This window comes from Gavialis gangeticus, unplaced genomic scaffold, assembly GCF_001723915.1.
Source record: "Gavialis gangeticus isolate Ggan-Ray unplaced genomic scaffold, GavGan_comp1, whole genome shotgun sequence".
Lineage (NCBI taxonomy): Eukaryota > Metazoa > Chordata > Crocodylia > Gavialidae > Gavialis > Gavialis gangeticus.
This window is the reverse complement of record NW_017729030.1, coordinates 13,702,147-13,728,811: the sequence shown is the minus strand read 5'-3', so window position 1 is coordinate 13,728,811 and position 26,665 is coordinate 13,702,147. Positions and strand designations below refer to the sequence as shown.

The 26,665-nt window shown below is 42.9% G+C and overlaps 1 protein-coding gene across 5 annotated transcripts in view; it reads left to right on the top strand.

The window, feature by feature from the left end:
* Nucleotides 1–26,665, top strand: part of CFI (complement factor I) — a 34,105-nt gene that overhangs the window by 1,042 nt on the left and 6,398 nt on the right. Inside the window, exons 2-16 of one of the 5 annotated variants that reach the window (XM_019521966.1) lie at nt 2,141–2,459; nt 3,452–3,605; nt 4,871–5,052; nt 6,745–6,855; nt 9,972–10,088; nt 11,356–11,397; nt 13,334–13,357; nt 13,772–13,801; nt 13,978–14,001; nt 16,066–16,095; nt 18,512–18,547; nt 20,175–20,278; nt 21,201–21,316; nt 24,464–24,741; nt 26,019–26,120. In XM_019521966.1, the coding sequence (XP_019377511.1) occupies nt 2,141–2,459; nt 3,452–3,605; nt 4,871–5,052; nt 6,745–6,855; nt 9,972–10,088; nt 11,356–11,397; nt 13,334–13,357; nt 13,772–13,801; nt 13,978–14,001; nt 16,066–16,095; nt 18,512–18,547; nt 20,175–20,278; nt 21,201–21,316; nt 24,464–24,741; nt 26,019–26,120 (1,669 nt within the window). Of the gene's footprint in view, nt 1–2,140; nt 2,460–3,451; nt 3,606–4,870; nt 5,053–6,744; nt 6,856–9,971; nt 10,089–11,355; nt 11,398–13,333; nt 13,370–13,771; nt 13,814–13,977; nt 14,002–16,065; nt 16,096–18,511; nt 18,548–20,174; nt 20,279–21,200; nt 21,317–24,463; nt 24,742–26,018; nt 26,121–26,665 lie in introns of all 5 variants that reach the window. The other 4 variants (XM_019521965.1, XM_019521963.1, XM_019521964.1 and 1 more) reach the window with 4 other exon arrangements.

The window sequence follows — 26,665 nt, the reverse complement described above, 5'->3', positions numbered from 1 at the left end:
GCTAACTTTTTTCTTATATCTGTATGCAGAAGTCTGATTGATGTAATTTTTATATTTCAACATTCTTTTTATCTAAAATAGTAGCAAGGAAAAGTGCCAAACATTCAGTGAAATCAGGTCCAGATTAACCATTTAGCAGGCCCTAGGCAGGGGTGGGAGAGGCCAGGAGCCAAGGCCTCCCCACCCCTAGAGCAGCTACAGCAGGAGAAAGAATACCTTCCCCTCTTGGTGCTGCCATTGCGAAGGTGTGTGACTTGGTTCTCATTCACTCACTAGCGAGTTACCATGAGCAATGTAGTATAAGTGAGGAGAGGACTCGTTTACATATTTTGCTTGCATAGTCCAGGTATATGCAAGATAGGTATGCAAATGAGTCTCATTGTTTGTTTTGTATTGCTCTCATGGCTGGCCAGCAAGTGAATGCGAACTAGGTCAAAGCTGAAAAAGAAATTATATTTACCTAGCGGCACCCTCCCCGCAGGCATCCAGGAGAGGGGAAAGGAGAGGAGAGGAGGGAAGGCGAACAGGGCCATTTGCACCACACTGCATTCCCCACCCCCCCAGCTCAGGGCCCTAGGCATGTGCCTAGTTTGCCTATGCATTAATCAGGCCCTGAATGAAATTACTGGGGCTCTGTGTCAGTCAGTATAGGTGTAAATCAACACACAACTCACATGGGCCAGGGCCAGAACTACAGGGTAGCATAGGCCACCAACCAACAAATTTGTGTTTGTGCATGAGGCAAGAAAATATATGGCCATGAAATATACCGGTATTTAATGTTCAAGTTTGCAAAAAGTTCATTATACATAATTGTTTCCACAGTAGACCTTAAAGGAAAACTTTAGATTCAAATCTCTCTCTCACTTAATTTGCTCACATGTGCTTCCTTAAAAATGTGTAGGTTACACTTAAAGAAAATTAGGCCAGAAAAGAACACCTGTTCTGAAGCATCCAGCTGCAATTTTGCTAGTAGCAATTTACAGCTGTGCGAAGCTTCGGTCCCTGATTCGATTAAGCAAAAATTTGGCCTGATTCGGTGGCCGAATCTCCAAATCCAAATCAAATCAGAACCCTCCAAATCAATTTGGAGAGATTCAGAAAGATTCAGATATTTGGACATAGACGCAGCTTTAAATGTTTTTTCTACATACCTCAAGGTACCAGGCGGCTTGTCAATGCTGTGATGCTGGGGCAGATGCAGCACCCCACAGGAATGTGGGGGTCACTTCTGGGTCTGCTGGTGAGCACGCAGGGGGGGCCCCCATGCCTCCCCAGCTGAGTGACTGCCTGCTTCCTGGGTCTGGGGGGGGCACCTGGTGTTGCCTCACAGCTGATCGTCGAGCCAGCAGGGCACAGGGGGGCTCCCCTGCATGCTCCCCAGCAGGCCTGGAAGTGGACCAGAAGTACTTGCTACCGAGCACATGGTGGGGCCCCTCGCGCTCTTGTGGGATGCTCCATCTACCCCAGCATCTCAGCATTCACGAGACGTACTAGTACCTCGAGATATGTAGAAAAAACGTTTAAAGCTGTGTCTATGGCTGAATCGCTGATTCTCTAAATCAGCATCAAATCTTCAGATTCAGATTCGGCTGAATTGAATCGGGGACAGTGATCCAAATCAAAAAATTGATTCACTGTCCCTGACTTGAGCCGAATCTGAATCCGAATCAAATGCAGCCTGCTTCACACACCCCTATAGCAATTTACTGTAAATCCCACTGAATGTCAATTCATCATACCCTTTTTAATGTGTTCAACTTCTGGGGTAAAATTTTCTAATCTGCTGTGTACTAAAACTGACATATTGAAAAGGCAAGACTGTTACATATGCAGGAAATCAGAAAGAAGAGACCCTGGTGAGAGATTCAAAAAGAAAGAGGGTTAACTAAACCCCAAATAAGTTTAAAAAAAAAGGAAGGAAGAGGAAGAAGATAGTGTGGGGCAACCATATATAATACTAAAAACACCTGATGTGAAAGGCCCTTTTGATACAAGAAAAAGGGTAGTGATGGGCCTTATATAACACCCAGTTGGAATCAATAGAAGGACATGCAGTGCTTTCAGTGGATTTTGAAATGGACCCAAATAGCAGCTCATTTGCTTCTTAGACTTATTTCATTTTTTTTCTTTATTTTAGGTCTTCCAGAACCAGACCTCTGAGTACAATAAAGAACCAGTTCAGCAGGTTCAACCAGCTCACAAGGAGACACACCTGTTAGAAGAATGTTTAAAAGAGAAATACACACAGGACTCTTGTCAGAAAGTTTTTTGTCTGCCCTGGAAGAGATGTGTGTCAGGAAATTGTATTTGCAAGCTTCCCTACCAGTGCCCAAAGAATGGCACCTCAGTGTCTTCTATCAATGGAAAAACATTCCGAAGTTACTGTCAGCTGAAGAGCTATGAATGTCAGCACCCAGAAGCAAAGTATATGAGTAAAGGCAATTACATACATGGAGGTATTAGAATCCTATTTTCCAAGCGTATATTGATAACTTGTAGGTACTTTACTCTCTACAGATTAAAAACAATGTTAATTTATTTGCAAAGGGAGGAAACTCAAGAAGCCACTTAGTGTTTGCCCATGCCCCAAGGCAGGATCATCTATAGCTATACCATTCCTAAAGTCTTGTGTCTAACCCAGTGGTGCTCAACCTTTTTGTCTGTGGGGCTGGATGGGCATTGCCCAATCCCTCCACAGGTTGAGTCTGGCCTGTGGACCCAATCTGGCACACAGCATACATAGTAGGGACCCATCTGGCTGCATAGTGGGAGGTTGGGGGCAGCTCTGCCCTGATCCAGCTGTGAGGAGAAAGGGGGCATGGCCCAGCCCCATCCCTGCCCAGTTGTGGGGGCAAGACGCAGCCCTGATCCAACCCTGTGGGAGGAAAGGGACATGACCCAGCCCCAATCTGACTAGGCTGGGTGGAAGGAAGCATGGTCTGGCCCCCGGGAGGAAGGGGGCATGGCTCAGCCGCAACCTGGCCAAGTGGAGGGAAAGGGGCATGGCCCAACGCTGCTGAGAGAGAAGGGAGCATGGCCCTGCTCCAACCAGGCCATGTAGAAGGAAGGGTGTGTGGCCCAGGCCTGATCTGGCCATGGGGAGTGGGGGTTGTGGCCTGGCTCTGACCCACAACGTGGGGCTTGAGATTTTGGAAGTGGGCTGGGGGCATAGTATTAACTGCCACTGCTTCCCCACTGCCAAGGCACAGGGAGCCCCACGAGACAGATTCTAAGGCTCTGTGAGCTGCATTTGGCCTGTGGGCCAGAGGTTGAGCATCTCTTGTCTAAGCCATTCTTAAAAAACTCCTTTGATAAGATTCTACAACCTCCCTACATAATCTATTCCACTACTTGTCTAACCCTTCCATATTTTTTCTGAGCTCATCTTTCCTCTAATACCCTTCTGCAAGGATAACAGTGTTCTGGGTTATGCATTTGCTTGTTTTAGAGACGTTTGATGTTTCTCTGAACTATGGAGATTCAGAGTCAGAGGGTGTAATTCAAGTAAAGCTTGTGAACAACACTGAGAAGTTATTTCTGTGTAACAACAAATGGAGTATGAATGAAGCAAATGTAGCCTGCAGACACCATGGCTTTGAAGCGTAAGTTTTGTAGGGTTTTTGTATAGAAAAGGGCAATGCTGCATGGGGAAACCAGTGTTGCCAGGGCACCACCAGGTGGCAGAAAGAGCTGCCACTCCCAACACCCCCAGGTTTGTTTTTGAAGCCACTGTTGCAGGACCAGGAGACAGTGTTCTCTTCACTTGCTCCACACACATGGGTGGCCAGGGACTACTTTTGATACCCAACTCCCCAGAAAGGGAGTGAGTTCTCAGATAAGAGAGCCACAACTGATCAAGAAGGGGGGCCTACAAGATCAGCCATTGCCATCTTGGGTTGGCAGAAGAGACCCCCAATTAGTGTTGCCATCTTGGGCAGCTTTCAGATAACCCAATCAGCTGTTCCTGTGATGGCAAGAGTTTATCGGTCAAATTTTCCAGGGAGCCTATTGTCCCCTGGCTAGAGAGCATGATCTGAGGCAACTTTGTAGTGCTCCAGTCAAGGGGCACTGCACATGTGTCCATGCCTATAACACTCCATTCTGTAGCTGCAAATGAATTTGTATCTAAGACCTAAGTGACAATTTCATGCTACATGAGACCTGTTATCCTGCAGTAAAGCCCCACAAAATAACTATGAGAGAGAGTTCAATTCCCAGTCCTGGCCATTAACTTTTCAAGCAACATGGGCAGGGATTTGTACCAAGACAGAGCACTGAGTCTTGGTTGAACATTACATATTTAGCCATGACAAGCCTCTGTAATTGCTTATTTACTTGACACAGATTTCTTAATGCAGGAGAATATCAATATTAAAGCAAGAATAAGGCTACCAAAAGATAATTTTATTAAGGGCTCAATCTGGCTTTGATCTCACCACTTTTGGCTTTCACTCACTTCGGGAGAAGTCAAAGATATGTAGCATGATGCAGGATGTTCCCCAAATTCCTGATTAATAAAGTCCACATACAACTAAAGGTCTGACCCTACATGTTTAATTTCTGCCCATGATGAGGCACAGTGAATTTGATGGGGCTATACTTGGGTGCAGGGAATAATTGTATTGAACAATTTGCAGACTAACAACCCCATTTTGTTTTACCTTTTCTTCCAAAAGAGACATCTTTTACTTACCCCTTTTTATTGACTCACCATTTTATTGATGGGGTATATTTATTCCTTCTCACCCTGTTATGCAGCAGGGTGTGTGTGTGGGGGGGGAGGGAATCAAATCAATTCTATATCACAAAATAGAAGGAAGTGTATTCTGTGTTATAACAATTGTTTTCTTAAACTGTATCTTCATAGGGGTGCTGAATATCACAGAAAGACATTCACTGTCCCAGAACATGCCAACACTTCACCTTGGTGTCTTCAAGTGATGTGCAGAGGGCTAGAGACTAGCCTAGCTGAATGTAAATTAATTAAGAGATCAGCTCCAGGTGGTGTAAAGAATTTTGCTAAGGTGGCATGCCATAAAGACCAGAGAGGTTGGTAAAAAGAAAAAGAGGTTTTTTTAGACGCTCTTAAGGTTCTTCATTTTAAGCTGCACTATCAAGTATGCCATCATAGACATACCGTGGGCACTGACAGAAGTGACAGTTTGTTGTGCAATTGGGTCCCTGAAGTGCTCTACAGCCATGCCCTTACAGAAGTGCATGGCTGTAGAGCACTTAAAAACAGCTTGATTGCGTAACAGGCTGAACCCTCATTACATGAAGGTTCAAATAAAGGTGCTCCAGAGCCAAGTGCCTTCATTAACTTATGTCAGCAGGTGCTGGGAGTGGGATAGGGCTGATGTAGCCCATCTCCACCCCCAGTGCTGTCTTCAGAATGGGATGGGGAGAAGGGAGGGAAAGGAGCTTGGTTTAGGGTTTCCCCAGCCTGTGCTGGAGGTTGAGGTAGGAGGACAGCTCCAATCCACTTGCACCACCCTCCAGCCTAGGCTGAGGAAACCCCAAACTGAGCCCCCTCCACTCTCTTCCCCCTTCCCATTATGAAGATAACACTGGAGCTGGGAGCAGGGGGCTATGGGAGGGCAGCTGCTGAAAGCAGCCACTCTAAACTGGAGCTTGATCCCCCAGTCTCCCAGACCCAACAGTGAAAGTCAGTTGGGTCCGGGGGATCACTGTAACTCATGGTGCTTCTTGCAAAGCACCATGAGTTATAGTGGGGAGTGCATGTCTATCAGTAATCTATATAGAGGTATTGAATTGCTTTTTTGTAAAATTTATTATGATTTTCAGCTGTTTAAATAACAATAATAAACAAGGAATACAATTAACCTTTGTACCCCAAATACTCTGAAACCCATTCAAAAAGGGTAACATGACAAAATATTTTACCCCCAATTGGATTCACTTCCTAATCAAGAAAGGCAACTCTAAACTCCTTCTCTTGACAATCTTGCATCCTTCTGGATAATTTCTAACCCTGGTGGAGAGATCCTCCTAGCCATTGCTCTTTTCAGGAAGAAAATGCAATGAAATTAAGTAGCTTCAAAAACCCAGAGCTGGATTGTATGAATTCTTAGTGCTTTCTGCAAGGTGTTCATCACCTCAAATGACTGAACCTGAAATAATTAATTACTTTACTGTTGTAAACTAGTGACCCAGTCCTTGTCTGAAGCTTTTTTTTTATAGTTCTTTGTTTTATATGTAAAATATGATGATGTATGGTTTTGAAGGATTGGGGTTAGGTTGCAGGTTTTGGGGGGGTTTGGTGTTTGGCTATTTTGGTAGCATCAGAGAGAGATGCACTTGGCTGGGGCAATTTATAATCTTCTCTATTTTTGATATAATCACAAAAGCAAAAATTTGGATACTCCTGAAGACAATGTCTCCTTCACAAGGAAGAGTGTCCATCACGTTAATCCCTAATACCATTGAGTAAAATGCCTGATTAACATTTTTATCTGAGTACTTAACAAAGAGAGTGGTTTCCAGGCAGCTGGAAGGTGGAGAAGGGAAAAAACAGGGAGGCCATACTGAAGGTCTAATTAAAGCCTTTTGAAATCAATGGAAAGACACCTACTGAATTCTCTGGGCTTTGGAGGAAGCCCTAAAATGCAAGGGGGAGGGGAGTAGCTAATGCAAAAGTATGCTTATAAATGAGAAATTGCCCAGTACATTTATAGACTTGTAGAAACTTCCACATAGTTAATTTTTGTTCCTGTCTTACAGAATGTACACCAGAGGAATTCTGTTGTGCCAATAAGAAATGCATTCCTCTGACAGAAACCTGTAATGGGATAAATGACTGTGGAGACCTAAGTGATGAATTGTGTTGCAAAGGTAATAATATTGAGTCTGCCTCAATGTACATTCTTTTATGTAACTTCCCCAAGAACTCTCAGAGGCATAAGGCATTATCAATCTGCTTAATTTGAGCTGTGGAAAAAAGTAATTATTTTGTTTATAGGTAAATAAAGAAAGTGATGCATCATATAACTTCTTGAAGTGCATAGATAATCTAAGAGTGTTAGGAGAGAGAGAGTGGCATTATTTAGGAAGCAGAAAAATATTGTCGTTAAAAATTAGTTTGCCTGGTTGAATTAAAAAAGATTAGTATTTATAGGAAAGTTTTGATAGTAAAAATAGATCTGCATCTTTTCCTGTTAGCAAACTGTCCTTAAACGAAGTTAATATCATCTCAAATGTATTACTCATGAAAAATAATTCACAAAAACATCTGAGATGATTCTTGATCTGCAGATCATTCATGACAAGTCACTTTGTTCAGCATTTGAAATTCAAGCTGTGACTAGTTTGCCTGAAAACAGAGGAGAAACAGGTCATATAACTGAAGTGGAGGACCATACGTTTTAAAATGAGGTTAATGTGCTACACAGAAGCAAGCAGAACATGCTTATGAATTCAAAATTCATTTCCACAAATAATCCTGATTTTGGTTTTCTTATTAGTGTTCCTGTTAATAAATTTGTCTGCTAGAATATTCTTAGAAAGTGAATTAATAATGGATGCAAACAAAGACAAAAGTAATTTTTTATTAAAACATAATGAATATATCTGGCCAATTTTTAAAATTGCCAAATGCATTTTGGCTTTGTATTTTTCACATAGGTATGCTTATAACTACCGACATCTATGCTTACAAGGTCCCTGTACCAGCACACTTACAGATTAGGTAAAGTCTGCAAATAAACTGTAGGTAAAAGCATCTTCTAATCCTATACTTGCACCTAAGCTATTCAACAGAACGTGCTTATAAGTAGGGCTGTGCGAGGCTTTGGACAGAGCTTTGGATCCGGAGAAGCTTTGAATGCTTCAGGGTCCAAAGCAGCACGTCCGGGTCAAAGTGCTGGCCTCGTTCGGCTTCCCGAAGCGCTTCGGAGCCACCTCGGTGATCGGGCCATAGGGTATAATAGGGAAACAATAACATATCTATAAATTTGTTGTTTTTTGTCCGATTTGGATGAACTTTTCCAGGGTGGTAGACTCTGCAGAGAGCATGAAGTCTGCCAAGTTTCAAGAAGATTGGTGCAAGGGTTTGGGGGGAATGGCACCCCAAATTCTTGAAAGCAAAACTCATGTCGCCTCTAGGCGTTACAACATAGCAGGATGAAAACTGCAAGTTTCGAGATCAGTACAGGGGTTTGGGGGGAACTGCTCTTCAAGCTGGGGACGAGCAAAACTCATGCCATGAGCGCTGTGGGACTGTGTCTGTCTTGGGGTGGGGAGGGGAGACACTGCTGCAGGCCTGGCTGCTGTGTTCCCAGTTACCATCATGATTTGCTCAGGGACCAGCTCAACACACAGGACCTAGCTGCTACATAATGACTTAACGAGCAGCAATTAGCACCTACAAAACCAGGCTGAGGAGAGGAAAGAATCAATCCAGACAATCAACTGACCCAAGGCAGAGACAGTCCTGGCACAAGTTTTGGCTGTCAGCAGCTAGGGGTGCAGGTCCCCAGAACCCCCCTGCACCCATTACCTCCACAGCCGGCAGGTGTTGTGGCCTCAGCAGGGGCCACCATCCCTGCAGCTGTCACCCTGCTGAGCCTTAACACACACAGTGTCACCCATGGCACCAGTTTTGCTTGTCCATAGCTTGAGGTGCAGCTCCCCCCAAACCCCTGCACCTATTTTCTTGAAACCTGGCAGGCTTTGTGGCATCAGTAAGAGCTACCAGCCCTGCAGTTTTGACCCCCATGTGATGTAACACAGCAGTGACAGGAGTTTGGCTTTCAAGTATTTGGGGTACAGTTCCCCCCAAACCCCTAAACTGATCTTCTTGAAGCTTGGCAGGTTTCGTGCTCTCAGCAGAGGCTACCATTCCTGCAAGTTTCATCCAAATCAGACAAAAAACAACAAAGTTATAGATATTTAATTGATTCCCCATTATACCCTATGGCCGGATCGCCGAGGCAGCTCTGAAGCTTCAGAGCCTCTTCGGCCGGCTCGAGGGGGAAACCCGGTCCAGAGCTCCAGATCGGATTGCGGCCATCCGAAGCGGCCAGATCTGAAGCTGGATCGGATCGCTGCCGACTGGCACAGGCCTACTTATAAGTCACTTAGGCCCGCTCTACATGTGCAGGCAAATGCACAATGGGATCTCATGCACAATTCGCACCTCCTGCCACGCTACATGTCCTCAGGGAGTGCTAGGGACCATGGTAGCCATGATCCCCAGGGTCTGGGAGTTTCCCACACCCCCAAGCACTAAGAATAATGGCAGTTGCGATCCTTAAGGCCTGGGGGGTTTATGCACCTGAGCTCTGGGGATCACAGCTATCTCAGTCTCCTGGGTCTCTGGGGGTTTTGCACTAAGCATGGTACACCCAGCAGTTAGGAGCCATGTCAGCTGACAGGGCTCCCAGCTGCAGTGGAGACCCTACTATATGTGCAAATTAAAGTTCGGTAGCAACCAACTATAAAGTCCATACAGTTTTTCAAGGTCTAAGTAGCTGGTTGGAGAGGTTATTGTATAACAGCTGCTTTCCCGGTAACTGGGCAATTAACCAGTTAATTGCACAATACCTTTAATGTGTAGAGGGGGCATTAGAAGCATAGTTTAGGCTTCTGCTTTTGGAAATGTTAGCCCTACTCCAGGGAGCATCCTAAAGCTCTACTGAAATCAGGAATGCTAACAAGAGAGGAAGTTGAGTGATGTTTAGTTGGGGTTGACGTGAAGACAACTTTTGGAAAAAAATAGCAAGTAGTCTTGCTAAACAAGTTTGGGAACTATTGCTAAATTTTTGTAGCCTTGAAACTGAAAAATACAGAGTATACAGAATTAACGGTATCCATTTCATCTTAGGTTTACAGTGTCCGGTGTCATCATATAGTTATGAACATCTGATTTGGACGTATTATTCTTGCCATGTGTTAAGCTGCTGAACCTTTTGACCCCATCCACATAAATGGTATTCTCTTTTCCTCTACAGAGTGCAAGAACAAGAGTTTTCTCTGTAACTCAGGTGTGTGTATTCCAAAGACTTACCTCTGTAACAAGGAAATTGATTGCCTTACAGGAGAGGATGAACTACAAGTGAACTGTGAAGGTACTTTTTGATAGCTTTATTCTCTCTGTCCTGATCACTTTCAACTAAAGCATAAAGAATGCTTACATATTTCACCCCTACTTATGCAAACGGAAGCCAAACAATTATTAATGGAGTCATTCTTTTATTTTGCTTTGAACTTGCTCTTCCCTTTCTTGCTGGAGGTGTCATGATCATATACCTTTGTAAATCTGAGGGCAGAACTGTTCAGTCATTTGCTTCCATATCTATTTCTGATTTATAAGCTCTTCAACAGTGGCTCAGTTACTGATTCACCCCTACCTATTTAGTTTGGCTCTGGGTTTTGTTTTAGTTAATCAGCTTGATGTTGCCTGTTCTGGTAACGCCAAAAATGTGCTGAGATACAATACAAAAAATCTTCATTCACATAACTGGAGCATGTTCTCCAACAGCTGCAAAACCATCAACAAATTTTAGTTACAGAGATACTAAACCTACTTCTATATCTATAAGGATAATAAAGAGATAAAAATATTCTGCTCACCTATTCCATAGCTATCCTAACGGTAGTGTATTAACTGCTTTTTGAAAATTCAGCTAAGTGCCTGAGTTGGAACATTTTTAAAAATAATGTAAAGTAAGTCTGTTAACTCATTCCATATTATCCTATTTGAATTTTATTCCTAGGTAAACAAACTGTAAAGCCAATGATTAAGGTCAATATTTTGGTATTATGTTCTGGTGTTTGTGCTGCATGTATTTATTTAGGCATTTCAATAGTGTTATTTACCATATTAAATATTTCCCTATGTAAGCAAATAAAAGTTTGGGGACTGTATGCCAGAGAAAGAGGGAGAATTTGAAATGCATTAATGATTTTGTTCTTTATTCCTAGATAAAAAAGAGTCCAGAGCCTGAAATTTAAGATCAACATGATGATGGCATTTTATATGTATACATTTAGGTGTTTTTATAACATTAGTTTCCCTAGTGTAGTAATTCTGTCCTGATGCAATGTTGTGAAAGGCTGGGAGAGCATTTTCACATGTATGCCAAAGAAAGAGAGAATATGTGGTATGCTGATGATATTGCATTTTATTTATAGGTGAGAAAATGACAGAACCAGAAATTCAGGGTGAACCTGATGGTATTTTATTATTTTCAAAATTTTATGTTAATTACTAGCTGTTACTATATACTTATCCATGCAATGGATGTTGTGAAAGTATGAAGAGTATTTTCATGTGTATACTAGAGAACGAAAGATAACTTGATATATACTCATGTTTTTATGTTTTATTCCTAGATGAACAAAATGAAGAACTAGAAATTCAAGATCAAGATGATGGTATTCTATTATATTAATGTTTTAGGATGCTAATCACCATAGTATACCAAACAATTTTCTACGCAATTATATGAAAGTTTAGAGAGAGCTTTCATGTGTTTGCCACAGAAAAAGAGAGAATTTGTTATATACTGACGTTTTGGTGTTTCATCCTTAGGTGAACAAAGTCCAAGGCCAGAGAATCAAGATCAACTTTTTGGTATTCTGTTATAACTAACTTTATTCTCATAGGCTTTGTTATGATGTCAGGAACATAGCATGAGAAATATTTTCTTATTTAGTCCTAGATGAACAAAGTTCAGAACCAAAGGCCAATATATCAATAAAACCAAATGTTTTATTGATATAGTTATAATTTTAAAGCAGTTTGGAAACCTATCATTGCCTCAATCACTAGAATAAAATTAATTCTAAATAACTATAAATTCTGGTATTTGATTTTGGGTTTTTTATCATGGAAAATCAGAGCTCTTCCTGCCCCCTTCACTCACCAGGGCACAGGTCCAGGCCCCTCACTCCCAAGCCACAAATCTCCAGCCCTGCAGGTACCCTTCCCTCCCCACCCACAGCCCTCTGGCCCTCCTGGTGACCCTCATCCCCCCACCCACAGCCCCTTACCCTGCCAGCCCTGCTGGAGGGGATCCCCTCCTGCCAGGGCTACGAGGCCAGGGACGGAGGACCCTGGCCTCAGGTGCTGCTGCCCCCTGCAGCAGCACCTGAGCCCTGGCTGCCACTTATGGGAGGTGGCAGCTGCTGTGGCCGGAGTAGGGAACAGAGCGTGGCGCTCAGGTCCCCCTCCCCCATGGGCAGCACAGCCAGAGCAGAACCCATCAGGGAGGGCAGATGCAGGCTTCCCACTGGGCTCAGGCTCTCTGCCTTGCTGCCCTCCCCCCAGGGCCTTTGCAGCTCAGTGGGCAGGACCTGGCATGCAGGGCAGAATGGGGCCATGCAGGGAAGCTTGTTGCCACCACGAGCCCCTTAATGTCCTGGCAAGGTGTCCTCTGCCAGTCCAGCAGCAGTGAGGGGCACTCTGAGCCGCCACCCCTGCTGCTGCTGGGCAGGCAGGGGTCACTTCACCAGGGTGGTACAGGGCTCCTAGAGGCAAAGAGCTTCTCTACCCAGCCCTGCTCTGCCCTGCCACAGCAGGGGGCTGCCTGCCAGGCTGTGGAGGCCTTGGGGGGAGGGCAGCAGGGAGGGGAGCCCTGAGCCTGCAGCAGGCAGCCCGCCCCCTCCCCTGCCCCAGACAGAAATCTGGAAGGCATGTGCCACCTCCTGTCCTCTCCAGGAGTGCACGCAGGGCCAGGGAACCAGGCCCTCCTGCCCCCCAGATGAGCTGCCCACAGCCCTGTCCTGTTCCCTGCCAGGACCCTGCGGTCACGCATTCCAGCCCTGGACCCCAAGCCCCATGCACTGCCTGGCTGGGCAACAGCCCCAACCCTACCCAACTCCCTCCCTCCCTCCCTTCCTGGTGGGGTGGGCCTCAATCCCCACCCAACAGACTGACCTACGGGAGCTGCTCTCCAGGCTGCCTGGTGGTCATGTGCATATCCAACATGTTTGTATTCTATTATTTCTAGCCATACACTCATAGGCATTGTTATGATGTTATCAACATAATATAATAGGTATTTCCTTATGCAATACTGTAAAATTTGTAAGAGATACATGTGCCAGAGTGAGAGAGTGAAATTTTATAGTGATATTTTTGTGTTTTACACCTAGTTGAACAAAGTGTACATCAAAGTTCAGCATTTTGGTATAATTTTTTTGTTCAGATATAGCTATTGATTCAAATATCAACATTCCTATCATGTTAGTTGCTACAGTATACTGAATACTTCCCCATGCAATGCTGTAAGAATTTGGAAAGTATATGTGTATACCAGAATGAAAGGAAGATGTTGGTGTGTATTAATATTTTTGTTTTTATTTTTAGATGGACAATATACAGAGACTCAAGGTCAACAGATTGGTATTTAATTTTTTTCTTCAGATATAGATGTAGATATTGGCATTTCTATTATGTTGATCACTAAGTGTGCTGAATACTTCTTTATGCAACGTTGTAAAACTTTGGAGAATATTTTTATGTGTGTGCCAAATTTGGAAATGGAGGGAGAATGTGGTGTATATTATTGATGTTTTCATGTTTTATTCCCAGATGAACAAAATCCAGGCCACAGATTTAAGGCCTGTATTGGTGTAATTTATTATTTTTATTCACATATTTATAGGCATTCCTTTGCTGCATGTCACCATTACATACTACACATTTCACTGTCTAATGAAGTAAAAGTTTGGAGACCATTTACATTAAGTGTCCAAAGATGGAGGTCATTTGGAGTTTGTTGATGTTTTTGCATTTTATTCCTAGGTGAACAGAGTCCAGAGCCAGATGTTCAAGGTCAATATTTTGGTATTCCATTAATTTTATATATTTATTCATTGGCTTTTCTACTAGGTTAATCAGGATAGTATATTAATTATTTCCTTATGCAATGCAGAAAACATTTGGAGAGCATTTACATTTGTGTGTCAGAAGAAGAGAGAGTAATTGATGAATTTCTTTTTTTTTCCAAGGTAATAAAGAAGAAAAACATAAAGGTAAGTTTTTCAGTTTCTTATTTTTGTATACAGGCAGTCCTCAGGCTTACGACACAATTGGTTCCTGAGAACTGTATCTTAAGTCGAAACATTGCAACTCGGAACCAATTTTCCCATAGAAAACAATGTTATAAATGGAGGATTGTTTCCTGAACCAAGGCCCAATACCCTGTTTTCACCAAAAATACCCCAGAATTTTGTACTCAATCAATTATAGATGAGTAATATAGCTACTTTAACATATTTATATTGTAAATAGCAATCAGATTGATTTGGAAGGACTGCTTTGAGGTGACTTTGCTGGACTTTTTGAAGGGATCCTGGTTGGACTTTTTGAAGGGCTCTTGGCTGGAGTCTTCTCAGGAGTCCTGGCTACAGGTTTTTCTGGAGCCTTGTCTGCTTTCTTAGAGAAAGTGTCCAAGGAAGTTTGGACAGACAGGAGATGGGCAACGCAGAGAACTTGTTTGCTGGCATGGAGTGGCATCGGATCAAGCGTTGTAAAGTCGAAAATGATGTCAGAAAGTTGAAACGGTGTCAATTTATAAACGTTGTAAGTGCAAAACGTTGTAACTCTAAACGTTGTAAGTCAAGGACTGCCTGTATTGCAAAGTTCTTCATGCCAGTTAGCCATTTAATTTTTGCTGGTAGCTCTTGCTCAGTGGTAAGTATCCCACGGAGCAGACATTATAGGAGTAGGAAAAGCTCTCTGTTTTGGAGGTTAAACTTAGATAGCATTATTTCCCACATTCTGATCATTTTAAACTAAAACATAAGGATTGTCCATGTATTAAACTACGTAAGAGGAAAAGACTAGCAGCAGAAGGGGTGCCTATAGACGTGCAGGGACACTGTTCCCACACACTGTAATTACAGTTCTTTTAGCTGTGGTGCTCCATGCACTTTCAAAAGATTTAAATTTAATTTTGTTTCTTTTAATTTTACTTTGCTTACTCCTGAAGTAACTGTTACACCAACATATCCCTTTGCCAGTTTCCTCCAAAGTCCAGACAAACCTACCCCCAACCACCCTCAATTCTCTTCTGGTTAGAAATTTTCTTTGACAGCTTTCAAGCAGAACATGTTAAATATGTTCCAGAAGCAGATGAAGGAAAATTAAATTAAATTTATACCAGAAAACTAGAAAAGTATTATCTTATTTGAATTGTGGTGGTGTCCAAAGGAGTCTGGACATGCTATAGGCACACCCAGTGTAGAGACCACAATGCTGTAAGTACAATGCTCAGGGAGGTGAGAGGGGCACCTTCTGTGGAAGGAAAGTACCTTGCATAAGGTGTAAAAATATGATGGTAGAGCTCTCCAAATAATGTTATATTAAAGGAAGACATCTGCTATTTGTCCCCTGAACAAATGGTGGACCATGCCCATTGCCCCCGCCACAGCCCCCTATCTACAACCCTGTATCTAAGGCCAGAACTGGTCAATCATTTGCTCCCGAATCTATTTCTAACTGATAAGCTCTTTCAGTGTCTCACCTAGTGAGTCACCTCTGTCATTATTTAGTTTGGCTCTGGGTTGTGTTTTAGTCAATCAGCCTGATGCTGCATGTTCTGGTTACGTCTGTAATGTTCTGAGATATGTATATTTCTTCTGAATTCAGTCAAAAACATGCTTGATTCGCATAATGAGAGTTCTTTCTCCAGAAGCTGCAGCCACTGACACCTTGCAAATTTTAGATCTAGAAATACAAAATTGACTTAATAAAAACATTAGAAATGTTTTATCCACCCATCAATACATAATTAGTGGTTCAAGGTGGCAAGAATTTCTTAAGACAAGATTTCTTAAGATCATTTTCCTAACTGCAAAATCAGTGCAAATGGGAAAGACTTTTTAAGGGAAAATGTACAGTAAACAAACTGCAAAAGGACATGATACTGATATTCTATTAATGTTATTAACATATTTATAGGCATTTTCATGATGCTTATCACAAAATTATATTAAATATCTCCCTATTAAACATTTTAAAAGTCTGGAAAACATTTACCTGAGTTAGTCTGAGAAAATTTGATATATATTAATATCTTTGCTTTTTATTCCCAGTGATGATACACACAAGAGCAAAAGGGAAAGGTAAAATGTTTAATATGTTTGCATATTTAATTAGGCATTGGCACTGTGCAGAGTTCTCTATACCAATTAGCCATTTGATTTTGGCCCACAGCATTGGACTTTTAAGAAGTATATTTTTCCTGTGACCATCATTATCTACAGGAAATTGCAAGATTTCTAGTTGTCTTTGCAATAGAAGTGGGTCTTTAGAAAGGATATAAAAGATACGGTTGTACTTCTTTGTATAAAGTTGAGGGAAGATTCTCTATGTACAAGGGAGAGGGAAGGAGAAGCTCAAAGGTGATCATGGGATAAGAAGTAAATGCCCAGGCAGTTGGAGAGGATATGTAGAAAGAAGAATAAATACAGGAGGCAGAGTTTTCTGTGATATGAAATAGCTGTGCTTTCTTTTTCTCTCAGCTATGTATTGACTTTAATAGGAGCAGAGTGCAGAATCCATTTGCCCTCAAATCCATTTCTCATGTCTCCCCTGCTGATTCATCTTTACCCTTATTAATTTTAGATTTCATTTTAGTTAGTTGTTGTGCCTGGAGTGTATCAACATAACTATATTTATTTGGAATTAAATTAAAAAACAAACTCAGTTCACATAATGAGAGCTCTTTCTCAGCAGCTGCACCTAAGGCAACTTTGCAAAATCATCAACAAACTTTAGTCACATGGGGGCCTATACACAAGCCACAATTCCAAGTCTGCTGGAGTGTGGTAATTACACACTTACGTGTGCTTGCTTAAAAATGCTTTAATATGGCAGCAGGGTCACTTTAACTAAAGCTCATTCAATGAGCTTTAACTAAAGCACCCCACTGCCATTTTTAAGCATGGGGCTGCTGATACATGAGATGCTCTAGGCACTTTATTTAGAGCCCAGAGTTAAAGTGCCCCTGGTAGAGCAAGCCCTCTAAAGGTAGAGTAAATCTGTCTGTTCTAGTTTTATTTTTTTACATTTTATTCTAAAGCCAGAAATTCAAGGTCAATATTCTGATGTGCAGTCTGCAAAAATGGCCCAATCCTTCAATCTTTATATAGGCAAAATTCTATATATATTCAACCCCTGGTTGACACTCGCCACCACTCCGCTGCCAACAGCACCAGCAGCGTTTGCGGGAGCTCCTGCTTACTGCTGCCACACTCTTGCCATCGCCACAGTGCTCACTCCTGCCACTGCCATCCCCCCCACAGCCGCTGGGGGCACGCATCATTCATGCCCCCACCCACTGCCCTCCTCAGAGGGTCTACACCTGAACAGACGCCTCTCCACAAGATGGGGTATGCTATTTCTTTCCCGTTGTCCTCTTCTATCTTCCTGTAGTACTAGTACATTTTGCTCAGTTCCGTTTTAATACAGTCCTCGACTGTGAGGTCTGACCGTCAGTTTATGAGCAGGTTCCTGGCTTTCCACAGTGCAAACCTGAAGCAGGATATGAACTGGTTGAAGCAAGCTGTCGGGGTCCCTTGCTGTCTGGTAAGGTGCCCATAGAGAACCACTTCCCTGATCAGGTTTCTGAAACCTGGTTGGTTGGGAACAGCCTGTTGGTTCAGGGTGCTCAAGAACACCAAGCAAATCTTTCCTTGCCACAGCCCCACAAGTCCCCCTGCCAACAAATCCCCTCCACACACACCCAGCCCTTCTCCCCACTGTCTCAGGATTTTCTTATCTCAGGATCTTTTCATCTTGTCATTAATGGTGTCATCTAAACTAAGGAAATTCCTTGGGTTCCTGAAAGCTTCATTAAATGGGTGCTAAAAACAGACAAGTTGGATTTATCCCTGAGTTGACTGTCCTGACTTTGACTTGCATCAAAATAGGCAAGGGGAGGGTGGGAAGAGAAGGGGGAGAGAGGTGGGTGGGGAGTGACAGTCTTACACATGCATCTTGCATGGCAGTTAATTGGAATTGATTCCAGTTTTGTGTGTGGGTTGGGGTGGGAGGAAGTGTTATTTCAGTACTTCACATATACTTAGGATGGGATAATGGGCTTGTATAGGATCCCAAAATAAAAGGTTTTGTCCAGGGGAAACATCAAAGTTTGGGGACTTATATAAAGCCTAGAGACTTTATATTGAAAGAGAGCAAGATAAGAAAGGGAAGAAATTGTTATTATGTAGTTATTTATGTTCAGAAAAAAAATTCTAACCTTGTTTAGTTGATTATATGACAGATATAGGACGTAGGTCATGTGCTAATTACAGATCACTTTTCAGTCAAAATGCCCAAACAGTGCCTAGTTTGTTTTGTGATGCAACACCTCTAAGAACTAAGATGGAAAAGTATTTCTATTAATGTTTGAAATGGTATGTTTTTATCCTTTAAGAACCTGCTGTTATTTTATATATAAATAGATGTTTAAATTGACAGGGTAAATTAAAATATTTGGAAATATCTGAGTACTAATTTTTCATTATCTTATTACAGCACCAGAAGTTGTACCAAACTACAATGCAAATGAAGGTAAGTTTCCCCCAGAGTGCAATACTTTAGCTAGATACTACATATTAAGACAAACTTTACAAAGGAAACTTACATTTTTCAATTGAGCATTCACATTGCTTTAAAAAATAGGTTAAATGCATGCAAGTGCAGGCAATAATAATTGATTGAATTCTTTAGGTGATATGTTGTAAAATTAAAATCAAGTACAATTAATTGAATCCCAAATTATTTGGGCACTGCAGGGCATATGTTCAGATGGTTTAAACCCTCAGTGCCCCAGGGCAGTCGGCACCACGCTTCTGCCCATGCGTGTCAGCCAGGTACTACTCTGCTCCCCTCCCCTCTAGCTTTGGTTTCCCCTCCTACTCCTGCCCCTGCTGTGCTGCTCCAGGTCAGAGGAGAGCTTCAGCTGGGCAGCTCCTGCCTCAGAGCATGAGGTTCAAGCTCTAGCTCCCAGCTTCCTTCCATCTGCTCACCTGCCTGGCGCAATGAGCAGCCAGCTGCAAATGGGTGGAGCCGGTGGTAGGCAGCTAGAGCCAGAACCCCACACGCTGGGGCAGGATCTGCACAGATAAAGCTTCCCTCCTGTCTATCCGGCATGGAGCAGCAGGGGCAGGAACAAGAGGGGGAGCTGCCACTGGAGGCAAGGGGAGCAGAACAGCCCCACCAGCTGCAGCTGCACTGGGAACAGCCCTGCCAGAAGCTGCGCACTGGCTGGGGCCAGGGCTAGAAGGTGCAGACAGGGGCGCAGTACAAGCTGCCCTGGGCAGAACACCATGGGGTTAGCCGTGGACCACATCGGAGCTCTGCTGCATGCACCCCATGCCGCCCTGTCTCTCCCTCTTTCCCTCCCCTCACCCCCAGCTGGCTCCCAGGACCCAGGCATTCCCCCACACATATCCTCATACATATGTCCCCGCCAACCCTCCGCACAGGGTGAGGGCATTCAGGGAGTGGATCACAGCTCAGCCTGGGCCCCAGCCCTGAGCTGTCACTGCTCTGCAACTTGGCTCCATGGTCCCGGCTTTGTCCACCCCAGACACTGCTCCCTGCCTGCCCAAAACCCCATAGAAAGTTTTGGTGAGTTGTTGTGGGAGGAGGTGGGGGAAGGTGGTGCTGACCCAGCCTGCAACAGCTCATCAAAACTCCCTATGTGGCCGTTGGACCCAAATAATTGCCCACCCCTGGTTTAAACTGTCTTTGTGTGACCAGTGTCTGTGGTACTATGACAGTTTACACTGCTTACGGATTTGCCTCTGCTTATTTTGCTAAAAGGTGCAGGCAAGTATAAACAGATTTGAGAGAATATGTTTAAAATTATTTGAATGAATGCTATAAGTGGGAAATTAAGCTAAACTTGGACTATAAAATATAGGAAGTTAAGCAACAGGTGATATAGCATACACACAAAGTTGCTGGTCAAATTACCCTTTCCTGAACACAACAAACTAAGTATCTCACAGCTGTTGTATTTTCAAAATAATTTTTGATCAGTTAGTTGGCAGTTTCTCCTGGGCTGAAATTCATTCCTACAAGTATGAAAGAACTGAGTGGCCATAGGAATCAAATTATATTTCAACAGCCTTTTTTGTGGAAACTAATTGATTATCCAAATGATATACTTTTTTTTTCCTTTTTCTTATAGAACGGAGGGCAATCAAGACATTTTTACCTGAGTTAAAGTGTGGTATTACAAACTACACTGTAACTCGACATAAGCGAATTGTAGGAGGAAATCCAGCTGCAAAGGTAAAGGCAAGGTGACCTAGTTTATTAACAATTATAATTGATGTTGTTTTTAGCTTTAGAGCACCTTGATGTAATAATAAAAGTGTTATCTTAAAGCATAATAAATGCAGACACCTAATTGATACATACATTGATACATTTGCAAGTTTAAACACAAATTAAATCAGCAAAAAGCAACTGCTAAGATTTCATTAAAAATGTTAATCCTTAAATGGTAGTTAAGAGTGCAGTATACTAAACTAATTCTAAAACTGTATTCACAACTTACAATTTTAAAATGCATTTTCCCTTTAAAGACCAAACAACATAAAGGTACTAGCTGTGACACCAGAAAATCATAGAAAAATAGGGCTGGAAGGGATATCAAGAAGTTGTCCCTGCTCTAGGCAGGATCATTTCTATCTAAACTATTTTAACTGGAATTACACAAATGTATTCTGCACAACAGTATAGGTTTTAAGTCTCACCATTGTAAAGAGATGCAAAACTCATAACTGTGCTACCATAGTTATGTAATGGAGCACTATGGAACAAGGGCAACCTAAAGATAAACCAGCAAAGTACTGGAACAAATCATTCAGAAAAATACTGACTATTGTAGTTAGAAAGGGTACTTTGTTTCTTGAGTAGTATGATATATTTGATCACACACAGAATTCACACCCACTTTGGTAGATACTTCTAGTAGTGAAGACATTATGTTGGACACAGAGCCATGGAAACTATTGTGTTGGAATTCACATCCTCTGTTTTTGCAGAGTCTAGATTTACAAGTACCTCTTGGACTGCAGAAGTTGGGTTAGAGATAACCAGGGAAAAGAAACGGGTGCAAAGGACTTTCTGCTACCTTCTTTACACTAAAAAATAAAATCCTATATAATCCTCTGTATAATATGAACTATGCAGAATTTTTTTTTAATAGGGTGAATTCCCTTGGCAAGTGGCAATTAAAGAAGAAGGTGGTACAGGTCCCTCAGTGTACTGTGGAGGGGTTTATATTGGTGGCTGTTGGATTTTAACTGCTGCACATTGCGTCAGGTAAGAAACAGTTTGGAAATGATATACTACTTGCAAGGTAATGTAACTGCTTGGGGGGATTGTGCTTCTCATCCACTTATTTGCTGACTCCTAGAAGCAAAAAATATTGAGCCACAGAGGTCACTGAACCAAAAATTATTATAATGAAACACATGAAAGAACCCAAGAGGAGAAGCAAAATGATCAGAAGTTCCCATGCTAAACTTCTAAATTCTTATTAGGAACATTAGGAAGATCTTGGTCAGTACTATCAGATTATTCTGAGATCTGCTCTAGCTCTCTCAGGTTCATATGGAACATGCTCGCTTTTACCACATAGGATTTCCAAGTGGTATCCTTCAAAATGACTATTCTGCCTGTTTCTGCATGGTGATCCTGCAGGTAGAACAATCTACAAATTCACTTCAACTTACTTTTCTCTACTCCAGGAGCAAATTGTTGCAGGGATTTGGGATTTTTTTCCTGTTTGTTGTCAATTAGCATTATGGCAAAAGGGTTCATTTTTCAGTTTATCCTAAAGGCGACCAACTCATCTTCAGTGCTTGCAGAAGGGAATTTTGCCAACAGCTTGAGCACTTTGTCTTAGACTAGTCACAGTCATAAAGCCACCATAATAGTGCCAGTTTTGTGGCGCTGCAAGTTCTGTGTAGTACCTCTTTGTAGTACAGGTTTCCTTCAATTTTATGTGGGTCCTGTATATGCAAATTCACTCTTATGAAATGACTCTCTTTATACCCCAAATTCATTATATGCGAAGTAAATTCACTCATGCAATTGGCTCCAGGGCTCCACGTGTCCCCACTCACCCCAGCCCATGGGCTGCTCCATCCTGTGGAGCAGGCAGGTAGTGTAGGCTGTTCCCAGGGCCGCTGCAGCAGAGACTGGGGTGAGTGGGGAGAAGCAGAGGCCCAGAGCATGGCGAGGCAAGTCTGTAGGGGGAGGGTCAGGGGGAAGACACTCAGAGGATGCTCCCTGTTGTTCTCAAATGTGCTAAAGACCAAGTTCTCATAGCCTGTTCTCAAGCCTTGTGCACTGGATGGGGCTTGGAATCAGGTGCAGCACAGCTTGACATGGCTGTATTCCCAGGATGTAGTCAGTGCATGGCAGCAGCTAGTCTCAGCACAGCTCCCCAGTAGCTGGAAGCTGCATATGCACCATAGCCAAGGAGCAGGGGTCTGGGAGAAGCAACGGCACACCAGGACCATACATCTGCAAGCATGGCCATGCCATGCTGCACACCTGGGTTCTTAATGCCACACTCTGCTCTGCATTCATGCTATGCCCACACTGGACAGGGAGGTTCAGGTCCCCACCCTTTCCTTCCCCTCCATTCCCAGGTCCAGCTGATTGCAGGCAGGGGAGCCCTCTCACCCAGCCCCTGTATTTGTCTTGCTGAGCTCTGGGGAGCCCTTGCCAACAGGTGTCCCTGTACCCCACCCCCACTCCAGCTGTGCCTGCACACCGTGGCTTCCCAGGGAAACACAGATTTTGTTTACAACCCCTGCTCAGTCCTGGGGCGAACAGTGGAGTAACTCCATGGCCCTGTCAGAGAGGCTGCTGCCCTGGTTCAGCCTATCACTGCCTCCCCTGGGAAGGGCTTTTCCCATACCTGCCCTGCCACCACTTCTCCCAACCACACCTGCTCTCCAGCTGTGGCATGTGTGCAGCTTCCAGCAGCTACAGAGCTGTGCCAGGACTGAACATCTGCAAACTGGGTTGATGCTGCCACTTTTCTTTGCTCCCCTTTTTGGGTATAAAATTGAAGCATGCCACCAGTTTTAATCCAGAAAAGAATTGTGCCCCAGGTATCAAAAGTTTAGGATACACTGCTCCAATGAAAGTATCCATGACTTTCCTGAGTAGTCTAGTCCACTGCCATACTATCCTAAAAGTAAGGAATTTTTTTCTGGTACTCAATTGAATTCTACTTTGCTGCACCTTAAAACCATTGCTCCATATTGCTGCAGCAGTGGAAAAACAGTTGTTTTCTTCCTTCTTTATGGCAAACTTTCAGATGTTTGAATCTCCTATCATGTCCTCGCTTAACTGCCTTTATTCCAAGCTAAACATGCTTGCTTATCTCAACCTTTCCTAATAGCGCTTGCTTTCCGATTTCATAGACATTAGGGCTGGAAGGGACCTTTAAGATCATCAAGTCCAGCCCCCTGCCCCAGGGCCAGGAAGTCAGCTAGAGTCAAAGGATCCCAGCAAGATAAGCATCCAAACGTTTCTTGAATGAGTCCAGAGTAGGTGCCTGCACCACTTCTGGAGGGAGTCTATTCTAGGTCTTGGGGGTTCGGACAGTAAAGAAATGTTTTCTTATGTCCAGCCTAAAATGGTCTTGGAGGAGGTTATGATCATTGGTCCTTGTTTCTCCTTGGGGCGCTCTGGTGAACAGACATTCTCCCAGATCCTGATGTACACCCCTTAAGTACTTATAAGCAGCCACCAAGTCCCCCCTGAGCCTGTGCTTTTCCAGGCTGAAGAGTCCCATGGCTCTCAGCCTTTCTTTATAAGGCCTATTATCTTGCCCTCTGATCATACACATGGCTCTCCTCTGGGCTCTCTCAAGCTTCTCAACATCCTTCTTGAATTGTGAAGCCCAGAATTGAATGCAGTACTCCAGCTGCGGCCTCACCAAGGCTGAGTACAGCGGGAGGATGACTACCTGAGATTTACTTGAGAAGCAATAAAGGGACCTTAATTTGTCAAAATTTGACTTTACTGGCCAGGAATAGCAGGAGGGGTGCTGACGTCTTTAGTGTTAAGTAGAAGTAAAACCATACGTTTTTGAAGGAAAATCATTGGCAGCTTGGTGAACTGCTGAGCATGCAGAAAAGGGCATTGTGACCACCTTGCATGAGGAATAGTTAAAAGGAACCTCCTCTCTTGCTGTTCAGTGCTCTCCATAATATATTTTTGCTCTAAAAAATATTCTCCACATCAGATGAAGTGCCCAGTCAATCCACACTGACATTTCAGGAAGCTCTGGACAACTTGGTTCAGAATAGGACAACTCTTTAATACATAGTATTAATTCTTTTTCCAGAAATTCTGATACTCTGCAAAATGGCAGAGTTGGCTACAGCTGAGAGCTTACATTTGTGCTGTATTTATTAGCAAAATGTATTTCATATTTCTTTCCAGAGCAACTCGAGTTCATCAATATAGAATATGGTCTGGCTTGTTGGACACAATACTGTATAATCCAGAAATGGATACTTTTAAGCTGAATAAAGTGATAATCCACGAAAAGTATAATGCTGGAACATATGAAAATGACATTGCTCTGCTGGAGATGAAAAGTATGGACAAAGGAAAACCATGCTCGTTATCATATAGCACACCTGCCTGTGTCCCATGGTCAGAATATATGTTTAAACCTGGACATAGATGCAAGATTTCTGGATGGGGACTAGAAAGAGGTATTTGACTGATAGTTTATTAATGTATTTTCTTTTTATTCACCTCATGGTAATATTCACAGGCTTCAATCAGGATGCACAATCTTGTATGCTGGGTACCTTGAAAATACTTAGAAAAAATTGTTCTGGTCCCCAAAAGCTAACAATCCAAAAACATTATAGATACATTTCAGGAAAGGGTTGGGAATGCAGGTAAAACATGTCCAAAGTGACCCTGGATACATCATGTTATATACATGCCTTTAAATGTCAGTAAAATAGAGTAATCCAGGTAGGAAGGAGGATTTTATTGGTGGAGAATAAGATGGGGGCGAGAGGTATATGTAAGGACAGAAGGGTGGGCAGCTGAGGGGCTGCAGTCAGGGGAGGGCAAAGACAAACAGAAAGTAACACTCCTTTGTCTGACTGATATACACAGATTAATGGAGTACAGGCAGTCCTTGGACTTGCAACACAATTGGTTCCTGAAAACCACGTCTTAAGTCAAAACATTGTAACTTGGAACCAATCTTTTCATAAGAAACAATGTTATAAATTGGGGACTAGTTCCTAAACCAAGGCCCAATACCCTATTTTCACCAAAAATGTCCCAGAATTTTGTACTTACTCAATTATAGATGAGTATCATAGCTACATTAATGTTTTTATATTGTAAATAGCAGTCACATCGATTTGGAAGGACTTCTTTGAGGTGACTTTGCTGGACTTTTTGAAAGGCTCTTGGTTGGACTTTTTGAAGGGTTCTTGGTTGGAGTCTTCTCAGGAGTCTTGGCTGCAGGTTTTTCTGGAGTCTTGTCTGCTTTCTTAAAGAAAGCATCCAAGGAAGTTTGGACAGATGTTCTCCAGCAAGATGAGTGATGCAGCGAACTTGTTCACTGGCGTGGCATCGCATCTGATCAAGCAATGTACAGTCGAAACTGGCATTATAAAGTTGAAACAGGGTGTCAATTTTATAAATGTTGTAACTTGAAACACTGTAAATCGAGGACTGCCTGTATATGATATTTTGCATGGGTTAAAAGCTTGGACACATTTCATAGCAAAAGATCCTAAAGAGTCTGCATCATCCTATTTTTATTTTCCCTTAAAGTTAAATATGTTAAGCTCTGTTCTGTCCTAAGAACTCAGCCGCATAAAGGTGCAGAAAAAAGTGAATACATTGGTTCAGGTCATGTTAAGGAAAAGCAAATGTACAACTTCTGATTTATATTAGAGTATGTTTAAAATGCATTTACAATTTTACATATTACAGAGATTTGTTCTTTCTCTTTTTTTAGACAGTGCCAAACAATTTGTCCTCAAATGGGGCTATATTGATATACTGTCAAATTGTACTGATATCTACAAGGACCGTTTTTTTAAAGGAATGGAATGTGCAGGCAAGTATTAATTTCATCACTATTCATTATATCACTATTAAATCTCTAATAACCATAGTCCTACGAGCTGATTTTCTTTTAGAGCCATGAACTAGCACCATACCTACAGGCTGGAACTCCCTTCTCATCAGTGCAAAGGCAGAAAAGGATCTTGGAGTCATCATTGATGCCAAGATGAACATGGGCAGGCAGTGTGGGGATGCAGTCAGGAAGTCCAGCCGTACCTTGGATGCATCTCAACCAGGTCCAGGGAGGTTATATTCCCCCTCTATGCGGTACTGGTCAGGCTACAGCTGAAGTACTGCATCCAGTTCTGGGCACCCCACTTCAAGAGGGATGTGCACAACATGGAGAGGGTCCAGAGAAGGGCCACTTGCATGATTAGGGGGCAGCAGGGCAGGCCCTACGAGGGCAGGCTATGGGACCTGAACCTGTTCAGCCTCCACAAGAGAAGGCTGAGGGGGGACCTAGTGGCCTGTTACAAACTAGTCAGAGGGGACCAGCAGGCACTGGGGGAGTCCCTGTTCCCCCAAGCTCTACCAGGA